This window comes from Anas acuta, chromosome 3 (assembly GCF_963932015.1).
Source record: "Anas acuta chromosome 3, bAnaAcu1.1, whole genome shotgun sequence".
NCBI lineage: Eukaryota > Metazoa > Chordata > Aves > Anseriformes > Anatidae > Anas > Anas acuta.
In genome coordinates this window covers 15,331,736-15,357,036 of record NC_088981.1, presented here as the reverse complement: position 1 = coordinate 15,357,036, position 25,301 = coordinate 15,331,736, and the positions used below count along the sequence as shown (strand labels likewise).

General features: G+C 36.7%; 1 protein-coding gene across 34 annotated transcripts in view; it reads right to left on the bottom strand.

The window, feature by feature from the left end:
• NRXN1 (neurexin 1) overlaps nt 1–25,301 on the bottom strand; it is a 703,785-nt gene that overhangs the window by 355,252 nt on the left and 323,232 nt on the right. For all 34 annotated transcript variants that reach the window (XM_068675787.1, XM_068675785.1, XM_068675788.1 and 31 more), the window contains 3 exons: nt 20,758–20,880; nt 15,658–16,039; nt 14,911–15,101 (listed from right to left, as the gene is read on the bottom strand). In XM_068675787.1, coding sequence (XP_068531888.1) covers nt 14,911–15,101; nt 15,658–16,039; nt 20,758–20,880 — 696 coding nt within the window. The remainder of the gene's footprint in view (nt 1–14,910; nt 15,102–15,657; nt 16,040–20,757; nt 20,881–25,301) is intronic.

Here is a 25,301-nt window from a genome sequence, read left to right as displayed (position 1 = left end):
TATTCAACAAAAAATCTTAGCGATCGTTATGGCATAATATAATACGAAACCTCAAGCTTTCCCCTTTCACATAGATTATATGAAAAATAAGATATTGCTTTCCTCTAGAGTTTTAAGGTATAGCATAAATCTCAGAAACATGGTATTAGGCATAAAAGATTAATATATGGTGATCCATATGTTCCCACAAATGGGACATAATTAATTCACAGTAAAAAAAAAAAAAAAAACACTTCAGTACTTTTCAACCATCTGTACTGGAAACACGATAAAATTTCCTGCCCCATCATAAAGGGTTTTTTTAATCTTTTCCTCAGGTGGAACATTTAGAAAGTAAACCCTCAAAGGTTTCCTGAAGTTCTGTTTCTTTCAGTCATTGTGAGCTCTGAATATAGAGATAATTCATCTCAACTGATTGCAATAGACTAAAAAGAAGGAAACTCCAGAGAACAATACAAAGAAATTCATACCTATGCTGAAAGGATCAGATTTCTTCTCCTTGAAGTATGTGCATTTTTTTTTTTAAAGCTCTCAACATGTGTACTGTCCAAACAAACATTTTTATTCTTTGATCAATTAAACCTTTAAAATTGCAAACTTTCAAATTGATCTCCTGCTCATTCCTAAGATACTTCCCTCCAGCATATTGAGATTGATATATACACTAATATAGCAATTGTCACTTTTGATGAATGAGAAGAAAAAGTTCTGCCACTGTGGAAGCACATGAGGATGAACTCAGAACATTCATTCTTGAAAATATAACAATGGAATATTATCAACTAGGTATCATATGCACAGCATGACACATTATTATAGAATCATAGAATTATTATAGAATCATAGAATTACAGTCATAGAATGTTTTGGATTGGAAGGGACTGTAATGATCATTTAGTTCCAATCCGCCTGCCATGGGCAGGAACACCTCCCACTAGACCCGGTTGCTCAAAGCCCCATCCAACCTTGCCTTGAGCACTTCCAGGGATGGGGTATCCAAGACTTCTCTGGGCAACTGGTTCCAGTGCCTCACCATCCTCCTAGTAAAGAATTTCTTCCTTACATCTATTCTACATCTACTTTCTTCCAGTTTAATGCCATTGTCCCATGTCCTAATAATACATGCTTTGATAAAGAGTTCCCCTCCAGCTTTCTTTTAGGACCTCTTTAGATATTGGGAGGCCAATATCTCTATTGGGAGACCTCTCCTCCAGACACAACCCCCACTCTCTCATCCTGTCTTCAAAGGAGAGGTCCTCAAGCCTTTTGATTATCCTTGTGGCCCTCCTCTGTACTTGTTCTAACACATATATATCCTTCTTGTGCTGGGGGCCCCAGAGCTGAACACAGTACTCTAGGTGGTGTCTCATGAGAGCAAAGTAGAGGGGGAGAATCACCTCCCTCAACCTGCTGGTCATGCTTTTTTTGATGCAGCCTAGGATAAAATTGTCTTTTGGGGCTGCAACACACTTTGCAGGCTTCTCATGAACTAACATCCCCAGGTCTTCCTCCTTAGGGCTGCTCTCAATCCCTTCTCCACACACCCTGTATTTGTATTTGGGATTGCCCTGATCCAGGTGCAGAAACCTTGCACTTGTCCTTTTTGAACTTCATAGAAACATAGAAACACAAGGTTGGAAAGGACCTACAAGATCATCTAGTCCAACCATCCTCCTATCACCAATACTACCCACTAAGCTACCAAATCATATGGTGTAGCACCTTGTCCAGGCACTTCTTGAACACTGCGAGGGACGGTGACTCCACCACCTCCCTGGGCAAGCTGTTCCAGTGCCTGACCACTCTTTGAGAGAAAAAGTTTTTTCCTGATATCTAATCTAAATCTCCCCAGGTGCAACTTGTCCTCGAGTCCTATCATTAGTTATCTGAGAGAAGAGGCTGACCTCCTCCTCATCACAACCTTCCTTCAGGAAGCTGTAGAGTGCAATGACGTCTCTCCTGAGCCTCCTCTTCTCCAGACTAAACAACCCCAGCTCCCTCAGCCGCTCCTCATAAGACTCATGCTCCAGACCGCTCACCAGTTTTGTCGCCCTTCTCTGGGCACGTTGCAGGGCCTCGATGTCCTTCTTGTAGTAACAGGCCCAAAGCTGAATACAGTACTTGAGGTGCAGCCTCATCAGAGCTGAGTACAGGGGGACAATCACCTCCCTACTCCTGCTGGCTACGCTATTTCTAATACAGGCCAGGATGCCATTGGCCTTCTTGGCCATCTGGGCGCACGGCAGACTCATGTTCAGCCAAGCATCGATCAACACTTCCACATCCCTTTACCCTTCACAGTCCCCCATGAGAATGAGTGCTGATGATCATGTAACTATTGCAAGCTGCTCATAGAATGCCTCATCCATCTCTTCATCCTGATTAGGCGATCTATAACGGACCCCCACCAAAATGTCACCCCTACAGGCCTTTCCCCTGATCCTTATCCATAGACACTCAACTTTATCATTCCCAACTGGAGGCTCTTCAACATCAAAACACTCTTTAATATAAAGAGCCACACCACCACTCTTCCTTCCTTGTCAATCCCTTCTGAAGAGCTTGTAGCCATCCATCACAGTTCTCCAGTTGCGGGAGTGATCCCACCATGTTTCAGTTACTCCGAATAGGTTGTAGTTTGCCTGTTGCACAATCACTTCCAGCTCCTCCTGTTTGTTGCCCATGCTGCGTGCATTGGTGTAGATGCACTTCAGATGAGACACCTGCCTCACCCCAGCTTCATTGTTCCCCCTAGCACTTCTCTGGTGAGCCTTGTTTTATCCCCTTATCCCCTTCCCCTGTCATAGCTTAAAAAAAATATGTTTAAAGCTCTCTTGACGAGTCCTGCTAGCTCCTGAGCTAGGATTTGTTTCCCCCTTTGAGACAGGTGAGTTCCATCCATTGACAACAAACAAGGGGTCAAGTAAACTACCCCATGGTCAGAGAACCCAAAGTTCCTGTCTCGACCCAGCCTCTCAGCCAATTATTCATCATCTGTGTTTTCCTAGTCCTCTCCGTATCCTTCACCTCCCCAGAAGTAACAGAATAAAACACAACTTGTGCTCCTGCTCCTTGAAATATTCACCCTAAACCACTGAAATCTCTCTTCACAGTTTGCAGGCTTCTCTGAGAGATTTCATTATTGCTCGCCTGAACTACGAACAATGGGTAATAATAAGCAGGGTGAACCAGCTCCGGTAGTTTTCTAGTCATGTCCCTGACCCAGGCCCCAGGTAGGCAGCACACTTCCCTATGTCTTGGGTCTGGTCTGAAAATGGAGCCCTCCGTTCCTTTGAGAAGGGAGTCGCCTACCCCAACCACATTTCTTTCCTTCCTGGCAAAGGCAGTCTGCATGTGTGGACTCGACTGCCTCATCCTTGGTAACGTCTTTGGGAAGCCTTCCCCAAACCTATTGCTTAGGGGGACCTGGGGATGTGAGGGAAGCAGAGGGGGGTTTGGCCCACAATGCTGAGCAGGGACCTTCTCCCAATCCTCCTCGCCCCTCAGATCCCCCTCCTTTGCCTGACAGGGACAGGGCAGGGGGTCCAGCACCAGCTGTGGGGTATCTCCCTGGCACCTTTCTCTCTAGCACACCAGGGAGCTACTCCACCAGTCAATCTCCCACTCATAGTCCCTGACGGCCCTCAGTCTCTCAACCTCCTCTTTCAGCCTTGGCGATATGCTGAGCAGACCTTCCACCTGCTCACACCTCACACAGGTGCATACCTGTCGCCCGGCAGCAGCAGGCTCTGGCACCCCCTGCAGCCAGAGACCTGCACAGCCACAGCTCTGGACAGCCCCTCCCTTTGGGTCGCCACAGTCCTTTCGGGGCAAGCTCTCCGCCTGGGGGAGACCATGGCAAAAACTGCGGTCACGCAAACGGCCGGGAGATAGGGTGGACTCGAAATGGAGGAGGGACAGAACCCTGTGCCTCGCCGCACGAGGCAGCACACCCACCTCTGCAGCACGCTGTGGGATGGTTCTCGCCGCCCGCCCGGGGGCTTTTTCTATGCAGAGGGCGGGGGCGCAGCGCCCAGTCCCGCAAGCGCCGGCGGCTGCGGCTGTGCCGGCTCCGAGGCGGCTGGCCTCGGCTACTGCAAGCTCTGTGACACCACACAGCTTGGTGTGTCTTTTTTTTTCCCCATAACTTTCCTGACTTTCCTTCATTTATAAAGGAAAATAGCCAATTTATATAAAATACGTTAACTGACATAAACAAAGATAGTGAAGAAAAGCATGAGGGAGTGGAATGCACCAGAAATTCTTTCTGACCTCCAGAGAAGCTTCAGATCTGCTGGAGTATCTTCAAACTTTGTTTGAGAGCAGATAGATACTCTTTAATCCCACAACTCTTCTTATTTATACCAGGAGTCATTACCCTTTCATTTAGCGAAGGAAGATCATTTCCTCTCTTCATTGTTTTCTAAGGACAAAAATAAACCCTATGCTACACTGTTTCTCACTGGTTTGAATATTGTGTGCCAGAGGAATCACCTGGAAGGCAAAACCCTCAGAGCTGCATATACAAACCATGGTAATAATAGTGCTGGTCTGTTACATCATAAGCTCTGACTGAGAAGAGTCCAGCATGCTTTATCTATCTATCTATCTATCTATCTATCTATCTATCTATCTATCTATCTATCTATCTAATCTTCACAGGTAGTGCTGAACCTCACTGATACCTACAGGAGCTATCCTATTTACACCTCTCTTTTCTGATTTAGAGGTGATTTTTGCATTGAGGAATATGTGAAATTAACACAGAAGTGATTTGCTAGTTCATAAATTAACTCAGGTTGTCAATGTAGTCATTACTGGAATCACAGTTATGAAAAAAAAAAAAAGTAGAGAACACCATGAGTCACACAACTGTTGGTAAAACAAATGCTGCCAAATTCTTCTGTAATAACTTTTTTTTTTTATGACAAGTATCAAATTTCTTAAGAATAAGATCCTTGCTAATGCTAAAATAAAGAAATGTAAAATAAAGATTGAAGATGCTGTTCTAGATACTTATTTTCTGAATAAGTACAGAAGTAATGTTATCTGGCAGTACTGACATTGCTGACAGGTCACTCCATAAACTTTTCTCCTTTTCTGAGTTGTGTCCCAACCCAACAATTCTTACAGGATATGCCCTAATGGGCAAAACCAATTTGTTTAATTTAAGGACTACAATTGCCTTGCAGCAATGGGAAAGGGAATTATTAGCCACATGGAATGTATAAATCCAACACTCTCCAAAAGTGGACTCTCTCTTCTTGTACAGTTGTATTCAACTGTACTTCCCGCCATTCTCTTCATTTCTTTTCTTTCATTATATTTTTTTTTCTGTCTTGTTTCTAACGTTACATTGTACAAAATCACTATTATTTCTAGGAATGAGAGTGCTTCTGCACTGTACTGGAAAGTGATAGTCCTGGCATAACATGTTGGGTTCTGAAAGCACAACATGCATTTCTGACATTCCTTTATATGACATACAAAAATACAAAGGAGTATCTGGCTGTGGTAAGGCTGAAGTGTCAGGCAAGCTTTTCTCTAAATATGCTATTTCAAAATGATCAAGCATGTAACAGCTTCTTCCCTGAGGCAGGCAAAGAGGATTGAAGATTGCAAAGACTGAGAAATACTAAAGGGGAAGCATAATCTTGAAAGAAAAAAAGTGCTTGCTTGCTTCAAGTTCTGCACAAAGCAGATGATTTGGTGTTACAAGATCAATTAAAATTGCTTTGTAGTGCCTTCTTTAGCTGCACAATTAATTACCGGGTGGGTGTCAATACAAGAAGACCTAGCTTATGGTATTTTTGAGTAAGCTGAAGGGTGCAAGTAAATCACTCTTGCACAACCTGAATACACACTGATTTAAACACAATAAAGAAGCAACATCCCAATTTTGAATCAAGGGATGTTGTCTCAGATGCAAATGCCAGATAGGTAGCTAGATCCCAGATGCCTTTGACAGTCAATGCCTATATATGCAATGCCTATGCAAATAGGAGCCTATTTGTCTTTAATGGCCTTTTCCCAAACCTGACATACAAAAACACCTACCACTTACTTGGTACAATACGCAGAGCAGGATGGTGGCTTGGTTTTAAGATGTAGAGTTTCAACACTTTGAAAAAGGAATTAGGCATAGAAGCAGAAAGGATAGGGAATTGCTTTTACAGTCAGAGTGGGTATACTTCTCTATTCTTATCTACAAACAACACCAACATGAAAAACACTCAAAAAAAGAGTTCCATTAAACTTACCACTATTGAAAAAGGTCTAATAAAATTCGGAAGGATTTTTATGTTCAGAACAGATTATCTGACCAGGAAGAAAAAAAAAATAAAAAATAGCTGTTCTTTTATGCATAAATAAAAAAGTCTGCTGTGATCATAACCCAAGTTATAAACTGAAGGACAGTTGACAAAGACTTAGATGATACATCCACACAGCTTCTGCAGCACATACGCTCCAGCATATGGCTTTTCAAATCTCCCTTTACAGTAGAGAATATGCACTTGCTGCACATTCACAGGACTGTTTGGTGCTAGAACCAAGCATTACTGATTTTCGTCTACCACTTGCAAGGCATTTGAAGGAAGACATGAACATGTATACGTAGTTCTTTATATTTACTTATTCACTCATCGAGTCCATTCTGTAGCTTCAGTATTGATTTGTGGTCAAATTCATTTTCTTTTGACATGTTTTTTGTTCATTTTGTTTGTATGTTTTTTGTTTTTGAAGTGGACTTTTCAAATATTTTCCTCTGGAATGATGAATTCTATCACTTCTAGACTCTCTTCCGTCAAAGAACGGAAATGGTGGCTAATTTACTAGTCCAGGTTTTCCTGAGTTACCTCTCCTTCCAAACGCTTTGGGCAAAAGGTAGTTGTATGAAGTGACAGGTGGGAGACTTCTGTCTTCCACATTCCCTGTACTGATAACCAATTAAGGCAAAAGTAAGAAAATAATTTATGGATTAGGAAGTTTCTCCTTCAGGAAGGAAAACAGAAACTGATCTTTTCAGCCCGATTCTACATTGCCTTCAGCATCGTTTCTGAATACCTTTTTAAAGGTATTAAAAAAAAAAAAAAGAAATCACAAGCACTGAAATGCTAGCACTTCCCCCTTCCCCCCCCCCCCCTCCCCCAGTCATCCTTATAGGACATACTGTAGACCATATAGGACATACTGTAGTTATTTGTCTAGAGAATTAAATACTTCCTTCCTTGGCTGCTGTTGCTTATTCTTTTTACTCATTGTAGGCCCCCAATCCACACAGATGAAAAGACAGTGAAGACTAAGACAGATGATTAAGAAAGAGCTTGCAGAAGAGCTTGCAGAGCTTGATTTTTCATCAAGAAAAAATTCTCTTGTAAATAATTTCTACAGCAGTCCACACTGGAGATAGACCTGCTGCTTTACCTTTCTCCAAGTCTCCCAATCCCACCATGCAGTTTATATATCTGCATTTTCCACAACTGGTACGATTATGCATCTGTCTAGAAAGTTCTTCTCATGCTGTTGCTATGTTGCACACTATTTTACATATGTCGGACTCTGCGTGATGTGCACTTCTGCACTTCACCTCCTAGTTGCTCAGTTTTCACTCCTATTACACTTTTTGGTCCTACTTAATTTAGCTCAATTCTTATGCAAACATGCCAGACTAAAAAAAAAAAAATAAAATAAAGAGGTAAGTAAAGCTGTATGATAGAACTGTATGATAGAAAAGGGGTGGAGGTGGAGGATGAGGGCAACAACAATGTCCTTGGCAGCTGAGTTTTCGATAGACAGCAGCAGACACACAAAAGGTATATGATTACGTATGAACATTTCCCAAAATTTTTCCATGTTAAAATTCACCATTACCCTAGAAGGCATCACTCCCTTTCTCAAATTACATGTAATCTCAAACACGAAACTGTTATACAAAAACATTTTGCCTTTTCTCAACAGTAATAATTCTGATTCCCAGTCACTTTATTTTTTTTGTCCCAACCTCCACCCCTACATACTCCTTTTTTTTTTTTTTTTTTTTTTTTTTTTTTTTTTTTTTTAATTTTCTTTATCAAAATATAGGCACTGGGACTGAAAAAAAGATTAAACGGATTTAAAACTGAAACAGTCTGCTTGTCCAATGGACTGTGAGGAAAGTTGGTGATGCATGTGAAACAGTAAATAATTAAATCTAATTGCCATATAAATGTGCGTGGTAATCCATCTCCCACAGAACTGATGCTATATCAATTACATCGTATATGAGGAGGATGGTTGTGGTAGAAAGGTGAGGCATTCAAGCACATCAAATGTCCTTCATTTCTTTCCTGTTCTGACCATTTTTCTATATTGAATACATCTGAAAAAATAGACAAAATCTAATGAGGTGGGGATTTCCATGCCACCGTGTATTGGGATTTCCCTTCCTACAGTGATCTTTCTGAAATCATTTATTCACTCTCTATTTCAATAGCCAACACATGCTGTTAGGCAGAGTTTGTTTTCAAAATAGTGAAGAATTCTTCTTTCTAACAGGTAACCTGGTCCTCAGCAACATCTACAAAACTCTTCCCTTAGCTATTACTTCAGGCAGGATTCTCCACATAAAGCTACAAGGAAGCCGACAGAGGTTAAATATGGTCTCATTTTGAAGGTAGGTTTGCAGAGGCAAATATTTTATATTATATTACCATCCTCTTGATCCAGAAAATTACCTCCACACTCTAAGGATATTGCATGAGACAGTTTTGTTTTGTTTTGTTTTTCCAAAAATGGTCAGAATTCCCCAATTTATGGGGACCATACTATGCCTACGGTAGAACATTCTGAATACAAGTTTAGGGCAGGGAGGATACTAGGATTCAACAAATGTGCCCCAGAGAGACCCAGTATAGTACCTATGAATGCAGCTGGGGGACAGACAAAATTATCATTTTATCTGAGTTGAGACCATGATCTGATTACAACTTGCAGATAACAAAGGTGTCTTCCCACTTTGTCAGTGGGATGTATTTAAGATAAATATCTAGATTTTTTAGCATGTTTAGGATTATGTGTGTTTCCTACATTAACCTTAGCATAACTTTTGCTTCATATTCCAGAAGGGCTTGAAAGAAACTCCACAACCACCTATGGTAATTACATTCATGCTGAACAGCTGTAAAAACATAGGCAAATCTATATATGTATGTTTGTAAGAAACAGGAAGAAGTGGCAGAAAGCAAAAAGTTTCTCTCACCATGGGGTGACCTGAGAGACTACTGCAATGTTTTTTACCTCACAGAACTCATCATATGCACCAGAGTATTTTTATTATTATTATAAATTATTTATTTAATCCAGAAGTACTGCAGTAGATTTTTCATTTCTTCCGATTTTATAATCTTGGAAATTTGGATACAATTTCTGAAAGTTTAGAATTATCAAAATTATTTACATAGCCTGGTAGAAAGCATAGCTGTTTTGAAGCAATATATGACAAGTTCCAAAGAAAGGCAGACAGGAATTTGCATTAGACCAAGTTGTCCAATTATATATTGTTAATCTGGCTGTATATATTTGCAACACAGGTTGCAAAGTCTAAAAGAACAGCTCTCAGTTTTAAGTTATATATTTTTCCTTCTGTACAGAGGCTGCTCTCTCAAACTACCAGGAAGACAGCAGCTGTCTGTATTCACTGTTGTCTACTCCAACAAGTCACATTAGGAAGATCTATTTAATGGTAACAGTATTCAGTATTTTGTATTTGAAACAGAATGTTTTTCTACATGAGGAGATCACAGCCACTGGCAAGGTCATTACAATTAACCCGTGCATGCTTGTTTGAGAAATTTAAGCACTAGCCTTTGTTCATTTAGTTCATTTAAACAAATCTGGGCTTATATATAAAATACTTATCTGTGCTTTTTAATAAAGCTTTGTTTCTTAGTTAATAAAAATATGAAGAACCACTGCCATTGAGAGAGGCCTAGTAATACACAAAGGAACATAAAATGCAGTAACAGTAAGAATGGGCTCAATATAAAACAATAGGAACAAATTGAAATTATTTCAAATTGAAATCGAAAATTTGAAATAATTTGAAATAATTTCAATTTGAAATAATTTCAATTTGAAATAATTTGAAAAATTGAAATTATTTCAAATTCCATCACTGGAACAAGAAACCTGCTTTACGATCAAGACTAATTTAGCTTAGTTTTGCATGGTTTGAATAACCTACTTTGACAGGCAAATGAAACATCAAATGAATTAAATCACTATTATCAATCATCAACGCATACGCCAGCCTAATAGATCTATTGATAATTTAGTAAATTACATAAGAAATTTTTAAGGATGAATTAACTGCTGAGTGAGTCTTTACATATGTGGAAATATAATTCAGTGCGTTTATGAAACCACTGTGTTTATACCAGAAATTAACGTGATTACTTTTCTTTGAGAGGCTTCAGAACAGGCTGTTTTTATATTGCTGGACAAAAGGTCAAACAAAAAGGCAGATTTGTATAGCAATACCAGCCATATCTCACAAAAGTATAGAGGAAGCTGGAAGCCAGTGAAGGGCTACAGAAGTAAAGTAAAACAGACAACAATAGATCTGGAAAGGATTTTTAAATATAAGGATTTTTAAATATAAAGAAGTTGATTCTGACTTAGGCTGTAATATGAATAGTATTTTGGTGGGGATGGACACAGAGATACAGTAGCACAGGAATAACATATTGTTTAAAATGGATTCTAGGAAAAAAAAAAAAAAGACATTTGGGAAAGCCATGTGAAAGAGAATAACATAGTGTGAAAAGTTGAAAGTATCGTGCCAGTTCAGAAAAGCAGGTCTTAAAAATGTATGAAATGCTGTACAGGCATTAACATTAAACCAAAACTGTAGAGTTGGGAAGAAATTTTCTGTGATGGTAATTTTTGTTTTAAAAGAAAATACAGATAGCCCAAAATCTGAATTCAGATGACTGCAGTTCATTCTGGGTTATAAAGTATAGCTAAAAAGTTTGGAATAGGATGGGACACAGATGTACTGAAACTACAAATTTCCTAGAAAAGTGTGGAATATTTTACCTTTTCATCTCAATTTATAAATAAATGAAATGTAAAAATATCCAAATTTTCACTGGGATAGTCATTCTGGGTGGATCTTTGTAGTTTTTTGTTTGTTTGCTTGTTTGTTTATTTTTGCATGTTTGCAATTTAAATGAAGTGGGTGAAAATTTATTATCTCAAAATGGTGCCCAGGGGAGAAGCAAAATGGAGATTAAACCCTAGTATGTAAGTGTATACAAAGTTATGCTTGAGGATGTTGCTCCTGCTCTTTGAAAGCAGCTTGTGTGCCTTCAAATATTTATAAAAAAAAAAAAAAAAAAAAAAAAAGAAAAAAAAGAAAAAAAAGAAAAAAAAATGCCAAAACTTCAATCTCCCACACTACAGCAAGAAAGTGTGGAGGCAGAAGAGACATTCCAGATTTTGTAATACCTACATAGCCCGAATGAAGGAGATGACTTTTATTTGGCAATAGTGAGGAACAAGAACATGAGTCAAATTCCACCTTCATTTGCCTTTTTTTGCCCCTTTCAGTCTATTTAGACTGTAACAGCACAACATCAAAGTACAATGAGGAGAATTTCCTTCACCAAACTATTTTGTTCTGTGAAGACCTTGAATTATAGCCAAACTAACCAGCTAAGCTATACTGAAAGCAGAACAGATAAACTGCTCATGAAATAGATAAAGCAAATTTGCTGTGTAAGTGCATGTTGGCAAGCTTGAACTGCAATGCCTTTCCTGTTAAATCTCATTTGTCTTCATGGGTTATCTGCTGGAACTGCACCTGAGTACATTTTGCTAATTTTCTCTGCTCAGAAAAACAACATGGTTCTTGGAATCCAAACACAGAACTATTTTCAATCTTTTATTAATTTGTCTCTAATTTATCATTTGTCTATCAAATAACTGCAGTAATTAAGCTGAAGAATGTAGTGCATGTGTTTCCACAAGTACTCAAGATCAGTCCATTGAAATTGTATCAGATGTTATGAAGGAAACACATCTCTGTAATAACTGACTTTGTATGTTAAATAGCCAAGTCACATACCCAGAAAGAAATGTATAGTGGAAATTTTCTCACATGCTTTTAAGACAACTGTCTGCTTTCCCAGACAACTGGCATCCTGTGCAAGCTCTACAACACAATCTGTCTTTGCACTGAATTCACTGCATGTGTGTGTGTGTGTGTGTATATATATATATATATATATATATATGAGGCATTTATGTGATTATTCTTTCCAGGATTACCTTGGATTTCAGCATTTGAAATCTGGTAACTTTCCAATTACTGAGAAAGGATGCAGATATTCTGAATTGCCTGTACACTTATATTTTTTGCATTTCACCTAATACTAACTTTAGTTAAACAGAATGATTGATATCACTAGCAGGAAGTAAAAAATTAATTTTTATTTGTTGCTAGTGCTAAAGTAATACCGGACAATTATATAACAATGTCTCCTCTTGTTGGTAAAGTTAAGTGTATGGGGTAAGTGTTCACAGCATAACAGAGATATGTCACCATAAGAAAAAAATGACATAAAATGGAAAAAAAGAAAAAGCTACATTCTGCATTTCAACTGAATGCAGAAGAAGAAGGAACAATAATGAAAGGTAATTTTTTCTCCTTTCTAGCCTGCTGGCTAAAATGCGTGTTTGAACTCCCTCCAGAAAAACAACCAAAGTTCTCATGATAAATGCTGCGACATATTTAAAGAAGCTGACTGTGCAGAATATAATAGAATGCATTAAAAAAAAAAAAAGTAAAATGAAACATACAACTATTAAAAGACAGAGGTTGAGGACCTATGTATGCTAACCCAGTTTGAGGAAGATGCTTACTATATATCACTGTTTGAAAATGTCAGGTTTGTTATTTTTTTACTAGCCATTTTTCCTGGGTGGTGGAAATCAGCAATTGTGAAAATCAGAAATGGTGAAAATCCACAATTAGAAAATCAGCATCTAATACAATTCATCTAATACAATTCCCACTTCAATTCTCAGTATGTTTTTTCATGCTCTTCAGGTGTTTTTTGGTTTTGTTTTGTTTTGTTTTTTTTTTCAACTGGAATTCAAGGTTAGAAAATGCACCAGCTATGAATACTTTTTTACTTCAAAAGGGTAAAGCAAAAGTAGAATTTTCAAAGTGAAGAAAACAAAGGAATGTTAGATTTTGTAGGTTATCCTAGCTGGTGAGCTGGCTCTGTGAACGCAAGGCACAAAGCAGCATATTTCATGAAATAACAGTGCCCTCTAGTGTCTTTATTAAGCACATTGTACAAACTTTTTAAGCAAAGCAAAGCAACATACCAAAACACCACTTCAGTTTGAAAAAGATGTAGAATAAAATGGCTGTGGTACCTTACTTATCAGTTCTAATCAGGATTATTTTTTCCATTTACGTCTAATTAATATACTGAAAAAAACTGTGCATATGTATAAACAGAAACAGTACTTAATGTTGCAAAAAATGGAGAAGTAATAAGGCATACCCTTTCTCTACAATATCAAAAATCTCTCTGAAGTATCACACTGCCTCAAGAAACATCGACTATGTTTACAGGAAAGAAAAAATGAGAAAGAACATGGCACAATTTTCAAGTACAATTTTGAGAATGGAGCATGAGCGATCCAAAAAGCTTTAATTTATAAACCAAGCATTTCTGATAAAAAGGCTCTTACTGAAGACTATGACATATCAAGATACAGTTTTCCTAACAATCTTAATAGCACTTTCAAGTGAAGCAAACATGTTAAATATCAAAAAATCCAGAATAATTACTAAGGTTAGCTCATTATCTGTGACTCAGAGGTAGATAAAAGAAAATTCAGCAAGGAACAAGCTCTTGATGGAATATTAATGTCTACTTTGAACATCCCAGCTTTTGAAATATTAAATTTTCTTTGACTGTTAGAAAATTTTGGTTTTCCTAACAGGAACTTTTATAAAGCTTTTTAAAATATATGATATTTTTTTCATGTGACCAGAATGTTTTTCCTTATGTTTGATTAAGTAGGCAGTATTTAAAAAGTATACTTTTTCAGTATAAATTATATTTTCCTCTGATGGAAATGAGCTCTTCAGAAGCCCATCCTGACAATTAATCACTATTACTTGTTTTAAAATACATATATGAGTTTGGTTATCCAAATAGATCCTAAGAATCTATCTGGACCTATAAAATGTAGTTTTAGATCTACAAAACAGTTTATCACATACTGCAGTTGAAATTACAATAGATATTTAAGTATGTGTATATAGTATATAGTTTAATACACAGAGCAACTTGTATTTATAGCTGACAATTTCTTTAGAGGACTGCCACATAAGACTGTTTTACCTATCACACATTTTATTATATAAAAATACTGCATCATATTTATTTCCCAATAAAAGGTAAGTTTTGTGTGGAATAATTAACAATGGGAACCAGGACAAAATATTCCCCAAACCTCTTAAACAGAAGTCATCAATTCTCCAAAGCGTATTTAATTATATTGTACAGCTTGGGCTGTGGTTTCTGCATGCCACTTATGTAACTTATGTTCACATAAAGTCAAGCCTTCTTTGTAAGGTTTTTAGAGCTCCCTTATTACCTCAGTCATCTTTTGGTATGATATTTGTCCACTCTGTATTCTTAGATTTTCTACATTTAAAGTTGAACCTAACTGTGCAGAACTACTACTGAATTGGCATTGTCAGGCTAACAAAATCTCATCTTGTGTGGAAATACAAATTATTTTCAGATTTAATTTTATCCGGTATTACAATACATGCATGACTTGTTCAGGTTATCATTCTGTAATGATCCTCACTGTAGTTTATACAGGAATTACTGTACTTACTTTTCAGATCTAAATTTCTGGCTCCTGCTGTGCTCTGTGTTGTGATTTTTGTGTCAATCTTTACAGTGTGGAGGTTGTTGGTATCTCTTGATATCATCACGTTATGCCACTGGTTGTCATTCAGAGGTTTATTAGAACTTCCTTTGATGAGATTTGCACCATTTCCCAAGTCAAACACATAGTGTAAATAGCTGGGAAAAGAGGAAAAAAAATGGAAGTTTCCTTTTCTTTACATATCAAGGGGGCACTAATTAATTAATACATCTTATATTTTCTATTTCCTTGTACTTCTTTTGTACTTTTTTTTTCCTTGTACTTTTACCAGTAGTACTGGTAAAAAAGGAAGATAACACTGAATGTCAAATGGGCAAGCAACCTTAATTCAGAGAAATCACTGGTCATTTACACGAACTGAGATGAACTCCCAAGTTTCTGGAAAATGAGGAGAATTCCTTGTACCAACACGTACGTACATACATACATAGAGAACAAGAGGAAGGCTATTATCTAATGCTTCTTTGGGTTAAACGTTATAGAAATTATGTGTATTATTTAATTTCATATTTTTGGGGCATCTATTTTTATCTGAAAGAAAAACTCACATGAAGTTTAACATGAGAAAACATTCATCCATCAGATATACCCAGTCAGATAAAGATTTGTATTCTAAACTTTCCCTTGTCTTTCTCCTGAATATATATACTTTTTGTCTAGACTGTTTTTGTCATTAAAGCCATCCATACATACCCTTTTACTAATTCAACCACAATGAAATCATTTCCATCACCACTGTTATAAAGTATCAATCCATCCAGAGAGGTTGTTTTGAACTGGAAAAAAAGGTGCATAGAGGTATATGCTTGTAGTGTGGCCAATGCAACATAACTTGCTTTTGTTTTAAAGGTTACAGGGTCTGCTATGATGTTTCTGAACCCAAATCTTGCATTTAGCTCACAATAATCGATGTCTCCATTTTTACATAAGTCAATGTATGCCATGCCATTAAATGTAAGGCTCTGCAGATGCCCAATGAAATTAGAAGGCACAGAAGACAGGTAGCGCCGTTCAGTTATTATTCCTGTTTCTATGTTGTGGAATTCCAGCCGTGTGTGGTCACCAGCCATTTGACCTTCAAACAGTAAAAAGAAAATACATGTTAGCATTTGAAATGGGAAGTCAAAAAACACATCACATGATTAAGTGTCTGAAAAAAAAAAAAATCACACTTTTCAGAATGTTCAGGGCAATCCTTGACTCTGAAGAAGATTTTTCTAAGTTCATTCAAACTACTGATAAACATCTGGGAATCTTTCCACCAAGCTTTTTCTGTTTGGATAAGGCCAACAGCAAGCTTTCTAAACTGAAGAACAGTACCATAGTACATACAACTGCCAATAAAACTCCACACTTTGGCTACAGTTAATCGGATATTTGATTTTACTATAAACAAGAGCAATTAGTTAACACAACATAACTATACAAGGATCAATCTAAGAGCTAAAACTACAATGCTAGATTTTCACAGAATAGTGTAAGGGTTTTTCTCCATGTGTTTTGCTTAAAAAGGCATGATTTGATGGGAATAAGGAAGAATTCTTGTTTAAACAGTCCTGAAAATACCTGTCCTGCAAGGGTAGATAGAACCTTCCTTGAAACCTTTTTATCATGGGGACAAACCATGGGTGAAGGCAGTCACAACCCAAGAGATGAACAAAGCTGAAAGCCTGAGTAAGGGATATGCCAGTGTCTTTTGTAATCCTGAAAATAGCAAGGGATTTTATTACATCAGAGAGGAGAACACAAGCAAGCCTGACACTTGGGTCCTTTCTTGTTGTGCATAGCCAAAAGTCTAAAATTTGCTGACTGTATAGCTAGCCTGAAGAAAAGCATCAATGCTGCCATGGCGCACTGTGTACAGTTCAGTATTTAAGCTAGTTATTAAATTACTTATCCAGCAGACCAAAATTTTGTCCACTGGAGAGCTCCCTTTTCTAACAGTACATAGATTTTTTTTTCTCCAGGCTCATTTTAAAGAAGCGGGACAGTACAAGGAAAATTCATCATCACATTGTACAGGTCTGATGACAAAATTCCTTTCATTACAAATCAATTTTACAACTTAATCTACAGGCTAGATTTGCCTGTTCCTTTAGGAGTTTTTTGGTCTCACGTAGTACAAAGAGGGCTAACAGCAAGTTGGAACAAATACTGGCATGAAGTTGCTTTATAATGTTCTTTCAGTTGCACTGCAAAGTGTTGAAGGCCAAGTTCCCTCTGTTCTTTTCTGTATGTACTACTTCAGTAGAAGAGAGTGAGCTCTGACTTAGACTGGATATGCCTGCAGCAGGCTCAGACTTTTATAAGTGTCTGTGTATATGTGCATGAACAGAACAAGTATTACGGCAAGATGAATATATTTGGGTTTTGCCCAGTGACATGGAGTCACAAACTGGTTCAGTCACAGCACAGTGATAGGAATACATATATCAGTAAAGTTAGAGTGAATAATACCTTAATACCTTTCAGATGCCCCCCCCTCCAAAAAAAAAAAAAAAAAGCTAATAATTTATGATTTTTTTTTTTTCCAAGCAGGATGCATTCCTTGTAAGATATGACTTCACTGATACCACTAAACACCATCAGCAATCAGTAGTCATACAGGCTGAGCAGTGCTAGAAGTTTCTTAATCCCCAAGGACAGCCTTGTTGGTGGCCTTGTTTCCAAACATTCCAAACATCAGTTCTAAACATGTTTGTTCCCTCATATATTAATGAAGGTGGGTTCTTCCTTGCAATAACCAGCCAGGGAGATGTCTTGAAAAATGCCAGATCCACAACTTTCTACAAGACCAAGAGTTGTATATTAGATCACAGCCAGAGAGAGCTGAAGTTCATCTTTTAAAGAAGGAACATTATATATTCCAGCCTTATATCACTTCAGATGGCATTGCGTAAATGTCATGGCAAAAATCCACTAAGCTTTGGCCTGTAGCTCCGTATCCTCTGTACATTCAGTAGCTTAAATGTATTTCTTTCTACAGCACAGTAATAAAAAAAGTTCTAGAAATCTGGGCTCACATCCCAAATCTCCTCCTAACATTTTAGTTGTACAAAGTTGCTAACAGGACTTGAGACTTCACATAATGCTCCACAGTATTTGCAGCTACAACAATGAAGAAAGAAACTCCACTTTGTACTTACAAGCTGGGCTGTTTTGTGTGTGGTTTTGTTGCTGTTGTTTAAACTTGCCAGGTTGGTGCACAAAATGCATTACCTGTTTTAGTGTTATGGAACATCATACAAAAGGCCTAGTGAATGTCTTGTCATAATCATAAGCTAGGTATCCTTTCTAACATCCAACTGTAGCAATCTCTTTCATTCATCTTTTATTCTCTACAGATTTCAAGGAAATAAAATAATGTACTGCAAGTATTTAAACTCTTCTACGCTAAGCAAAATTTTCAAAACTACCTGCATGACTTCCAATGAAAGCTAGTTATGATTCTGAATGATTGTTTACCCATGCATAAATTACACGTTTATCAAAGGTAAGAGTGTTCAATAAATGGATGAATAGGTGATATTCTATAACATGTAAAGATGGAAACTCAGGCTGAACTACTTAATGGCTTCCCTTCCAGCTTAAGCTTTCTTGACCTGTGGTGGGTTTTTTTGTTTGTTTGTTTGTTTGTTTTTAATGCAGGGGAAACTGAAATTATGGGAAGCAACTCCATTTTTTTTTTTTCTCATTCTCTCTGTTATCCAATAATAATGTTTCACACAAATAACTTCAAGGTTATTTTTTAACCATATTTCTGATTGTTGGGACATCTGAAGGGAAGTTCTAAGCAGCTTAAAGCAAAAGCACTCCAATGTGATATGGCAACTCTTTCACTAGCTCATTAGGGAATTCAAAACTATTACATGTTTAATTGCATTGTATACATTTGACTGTCTACCAAAGATGGAAGTACAAATTTAAGTTGGAGAAAATTTTATGTTCAAAAAAAAAAAAAACAGCTGTTATGGCAACAGAAACTCCATAAAGAAAATGTAATTATACTGGGATTAACACCAGATTTCCCTTGTTGTCAGAGTTTCAAGTTTCCTACAGCTCCTTCTCTCACACCAATTTCCTTCCTGCAGAGGAGGAGGCCACAGCAATGTCCACACAGCTTCCAAAAGAGAATTTTGGAAGATTTTTTCCCTCCAGAGTACTGGGACAACTTTCTCCCTTTGGGTGAAGAAAAATCAAAATCTGTGGATTACGCATGTGTGGGCAACTTCCAGCTTGAAGATCTGAGAATTATTTTGAGTTAACAGGAAAATTTCTGATATGTGTACTGACATCTGGAGTGGATACAAGTGTTGTACAAGAAGCTGGATGGACAGACAGTACCTTCCCTGGATTAACAGGCAACTGAAGTGAAAAAACTCACTGGCTTTAACATTTCTTTGCTGTGATCATGACATCTGATTCACAATTTAGAAGGATTAAAAAATAGTGGAGTCCTGCATTCTTTGCTTATTACTTCATTGACTACACTATACTTCATAGAAAACTCTGATTTTCATTTCACTCTTTCATATATATCTTAGATTTCTACAGCTCTGTTAAGCAGTTTGCACTCAGCCCAAAAGCAAAACTAATCCTTCTTGATGACTGTTTAACCTGTATTGTGTTTTAATGTAAACTCTGCCGTAAGGAGCAGAGGAAATACAAATTTGGTTTTAAAGACTATATTTTCTTCTGTTCTAAACAGCTTCCTCTATCTAGATAGAGTCCCAAAAGTAACTTTAATATTTCAGTCACGAGTTGAGGCAGCAAGAAGATATTTTTGATCTAATTCCTCAGGTACTATATATATATTTTCATGACAAGAAAATAACAGATTTAGGCCATCTGCTTTCTAGGGACAATGACCCAAAACATCATCACATACACAGACTAAATCTTTTCTTCACATCTGGAAGATCTATTGGTAATATATGATCCTAGAAATATTTTCAGCTCCAGGAATACCTTCGTAATTATTCTTCTACCAGTGACATGATATTGAGTATTTGGTTGGAGTGAAAAAGGACTACAGGACATGCTTTCCATTTAAAAAACATTAAAATTGTTACCATTTTAACAAAGCTTAAAACAAATGATAGAAGCTATTTAAACATAAAAACAAAGGAAAATAATAAATAGCTAAAACAAAAGTAGGCTCAATGTACTGTGCAAGAAATCAAGGTCTATTCCTATTAACAATACACATGTTAGAAATATTTAGCAGAACAAAAGGAGAAAAAAAATCTCCTCTATTATCATTTTTGAGACATCATAGGAATGTATTTGTAACATCTACTAGCATTCATACTATTTTTATTCCCACAACAAAACTACCATTCTAGTGTTCAAGACAAACATGATGCAAGACTTGAAAATGTGACAAAATACCCTTCAAATGTTTTTGAAATTCCCTCTTACATCAATGGCTTAGAGCTTAGTCTTAGTTTAAACTTAGTATGTTAGCAAAAGCGTTTTACTTGCCTTTTCATTAGTGATGTATCAAATGACTTCTCTCCAATTACTGTATAAAAATATTCATTTAAGTCAGCATGAAGGTTTTCTTAATTTCAATAGCAATGTTACAGTAATATTAATGTCAAGTGCAATAAATGCACTTGTAGTAATAGTATTTCAAGATGCACAACATAGATCTTACTCAAATAAAGAAAGTGTCGGTTGCTTTCAGATAAGGGCATTTTACTTCTGTCATTTTTTGTTTTGCGTGTTCCCTCCACAACACCGTTCCCCCCTCCCCCCTCCAAGTAACATGAAGTCACAATGCCATACTACCTGTCATGGCCTGCTGGTCATCCACCATTAACTTTAAACTTTTTCCTCGACGAACCACACGCACTGTGTGCCACTCATTATCATTGAGGTTATAGCCAGCAAAAAGGGTTTCTGGACCTTTGCCTGTAGGATATGCCAAACAATCATTATGCAATCTTTAAATCAGTTTACATGTGAACCTCACAGAGAGAGAGAAAGAGACTGGCTGGGCAAAACTCACCAAAAGTCATTATCAAGCAAGAAAATTACCAAGTATAAGCAATTTTCAAAATATAGAGCTACTATTTTAAAACACTTCTACTGTCTATTTAACTGTATAAATGTATTATATATGTACAATAAATGAATCAGGTTGTCATAAATGGGTACAGTCAACACGGATTTAGTTACACATTTTACAGTCATGAACAAGCCTTTAAGAAATGTCGCCAGAAGGAAAATTTCAACATGGATTTTTAATACTGAATTTTGTTCCTTCATTAAAAATAGTTTGGGTGAAAGGTATAAGCAGTAAATGTGCATGTGTATATGCATGTGTCAAGTTTTTCTTTATCTACATCAGCCTACATTTTTTTATTTGGATTCTCAGAAGATTATCTATTACCTTATTGTCTTGATGACTTTAATATTCCTATTCAGTTCCTTCTAATATGAGCTGACCACCAAATTTTACTTTCCCTTTTCATCTCATTTACTTTTTCTTGTACTCTATTTTTGTATGCAGTTCAACAAGCACTTTTGAAGTAAATATAATTTTATATATGGTAAAATGTACTCACACCAACTGAAGTATGGTCAATAAAATGATTATGGAAATCATCCTTTACACTATTGACCAAGAAGAGAAAGAGAAAGAGAAATAGTGACTGAGAACTATCTCTGATATGAATCAAAGATTGACGAAGCACTGAACCAATCAATCACAACTTTTGTGCTCCAACCTGAGTTATTGACACTATGAGGTAACTGTCCAAAAGTGAAAGCTAATCTGCAATTGATGAATTACCTTTTCACAAGATAGAGGCAGACCTCCCTTACCTTTTTTTCTTTTTCTTTTCTTTTCTTTTCTTTTTTTTTTTTTTTTTCTTCCCCCAGTTTCTGTGACTTATGTTTATGTGACTGAGGCTTATGGTTACAAAAAGAAAGACATACAGTGTAGTAACACTTGACATGAGAACTTCAGCATTGCACCCATTACCTCTACTGTAATTTTCCAGGTGACTATATCCAATATGCCACTGGTTCTGAGACTCTCGCACATTTCTTTTTGGATTCCTTTAATATTTCACGACCTGGTACAGACTAACTGTGATAGAGAGGTTTATTAATAGGTGGGTATACTACAGAACATTCTGTAAAATCAAAGCCTGTCTGAATTCAGGACTGCATATTGGAAACAGCCTGATGTGGTTGTTCAGCAATTTTGACAGTTTTTGTTTCTTTTATTTATTTTTTTTCTTTTCTCCCTGTCAGCATTTTTTTTCATTTGACATTGATTGCTCTGCCTTTGTATACAATCTTTGAGCCTGTCAAGGTATCTTCTGGAATAAAAACAATAGCTACAGCAAAGACAGCAAGGTTCTACTGATAACCATGTTGCCTTATCTGTCTGATTAATCCTCTGTATTTACACAAGACTAGGGGAAGTATGCAAACACAGCAGAAAGAGAATCATCTGTACTCACTTGTGTCAACTACTTGAATTATTCTCTTCCTTCTATATTAACTTATTCTGACAAGAAAAAGGGCAGTTTTGAACAAAACTTAAGCAAATAATGTTCTTTATTGATACAATGATATAGATGCAGTGAATAATTCTCTTTAAGAAAATTCTATTATCCTACATTTTATTGGTGTTTTCAAAAGTACCAAAGGAAGGGGTTTCTAACTACATGTGGAAGACAAGAGAGGGACTTACAGAAAATAATTAATGTCATCAGTAAAAATCTTGGTTAGAGAGAATAGGCCTGTGAAGACATAGATCATTTACTGTTATTTTAAATATGTTAATTCTTATTCATTTTTTGTTCCAACTCATTTTTTTTTCTACTTTTTAGGAGTTGGACTGTTTAATAATCCTTATTTCACATGGTTCTCTAACTGGACCTAAAAGCATATGCAATTTTAATTTGCTCTCACATTAACAACCCCCTATAGTGTCTTATTCATGTAAAGGAGCCTCAGTATATATGAATATCAAATCCAATGGAGTTGCTCACATTTATACAGGAAAATACACCTATTACCTTTTAATGGTTAGGGACTTGTAAACACCTTCTGCTGTAATATTAAATGTATGTTTTCCCAGTTATCAGTCTATTTCCTTTTGTAGTTACTCTCTGAGTTAAAAATCTGAGTTAAAAATGTGAGAACTGCCTGTGTGAGTTGCTTTCATTTGCAGTGCATGCAATCCAGATCTGGAATGAAAGGGAAATAGGATGACAGGGATGAAACTGGGTATAATACATGATAGAAGCAATGCACTGAAAGCATTCTAGAACTCTGATACTTTGTATGGAAAAGAGGGTTCCTTTCCTGAAGCTGCCTCTAAGAGAGAAGAGAGACTTCCTCTTTGTCAGAAAGAATATATGGAACCACAAAATAGTAAGTTCTACTGTCTAGATATTGTATATAACTGCCACATCTCTGCAAATTAGCATTGTTTCTCATTGAGGTTGAAGAGTTGAATAGGGAAGAACAGGTGTTCTCCTGTAGAGAATGTAGGGCTTGGGCTGCTTCCTGGCCAAGAATATGTTTTTGCTTATCAAAGTAGTAAATGTGCTCATGAGTAGTGTATTTAAGACAAACTTTTCTAAATGCTTAAGCACACCCAGTCACAAAAACACGTATTTTTGATACCAGACAAGGGTGAAAGGACTGCAGTAGGAAATTCTTTATATATCTTATCAGATGACATTGGCTACTTCAAACAGCTTTAATTAGTATTTTTCCTCAGTGACTTTCAAGTATATTGGCCTGAATTTTAATTTAGATCACAATATTACTCTGAACTATTATTCAGATCATAATAGTTCAGACTCTTATTTTGTCCTGGTTTATAGTGCTCTAGTTTATAGCGAATTTACTATAAATCTAAATCCACTAAAGGATTGACTCTTCAGTCTTATAATAAGACACTCATCTGATTCCATTTACTTCAGTAAGATCACACCAACAGAATGTGTTAGTATATTTAAATAAGAATTGGTGTAATACCATGTTGCGTGTGTGTGTGTGTGTGTGCATGTGTACATGTGGGGGGGGTTAAAAAAACAAACAAACAAAACCACAAAACATTAAATGTCTCCCACAAAACATTAAATGTCTCCCATTGGAAAAAAAAAAAAAAAAAAAAAAAAAAAAAAAAAAAAAGAGTCCTTATTAAAAAAAAAAAAATCCCAATTGATTTTTTCCTGTGTTTTCTGTGGATTTATACTACCCTTCTGACTTTAAGTCTCTCCAATCTGAATGTATTTCCCACGCTGTCCTTCCCCTGGAGCTCATTTCTTTCTTTCTAGATAGGACACAGTCCATTTGCTTCATGTACCTAGCACTCACTCACTTTTCTGAGTTACTGCTTCAGATACCAATACCTTAAAGTCTTAAACTTTTTCTTTCAGAGAGAGGTTGTAACCTACAGAAATCCACTATCTCCTCTTGCTTAAATAAAATTTTATTATCAATATATGTGTTCATCTCTTTCTATGTTAAAGGCTTAAATAACTACAAGATTTTATGCATCCCTAGAGTGACTGGATAGTACCAAATAAACAAATATAGGCACTTCTATGTCTCCCACATTTGCTCATAGTCCATCCTGGCAGTAAAACCAGCACATCCACATAATTGCTTGTACAGCCTTCCCCCCCATGGGAAAATACAGACTGTGTGGCCAAGAGAGGTACAAATTTTGATGATGGAATTCATTACGAACCAGGACATTTAAATGAAAAGCCTCGAACATCCTAAATTATATCCTTACTGAAGCACTCAATGAAGAGGACTATAAGTACCTCAGCTAGAATCTAACTGATTTTGCTTCTTTTAGCAGTTAATGGGAAGAACTATAAACCTTTGAAAGATAAACATCGTTTTCCAATGGGCTAAATATTCTAAATATCCTATGGAGATTCCTGTTCAACGTACTCACTTGTGTGACTCACTAGGCCTGTTCAGCCTAGTCCAAGAACTGAAAATAGCTGAATTCAAATGGGCCTGTTAATTAATAGTGGCACATACACTTAATTTTTCTTTTATAGACTTTTATTCCATTATACTCAAGTTGGGAGAACATTTAATCAACTGTTTGAATGGAATATCCTAAACCAAACTTGTCACTTTGAATTGAGATACCAGCTTTTGGCATTGTACAAAAACACATCCAAAACTATGTTTGAACCAAGACGGTATTATTGGCTCCTACAATGCCATACCCCACTAGGGAGGCATGTAACAAAATGCCACCTAGAGTTGATTGAAGCATTAAATTCTGTGATCAAAAGTACGTATAAAAAGTGAAATATCAAAAGCAAGACGAAGTAAAA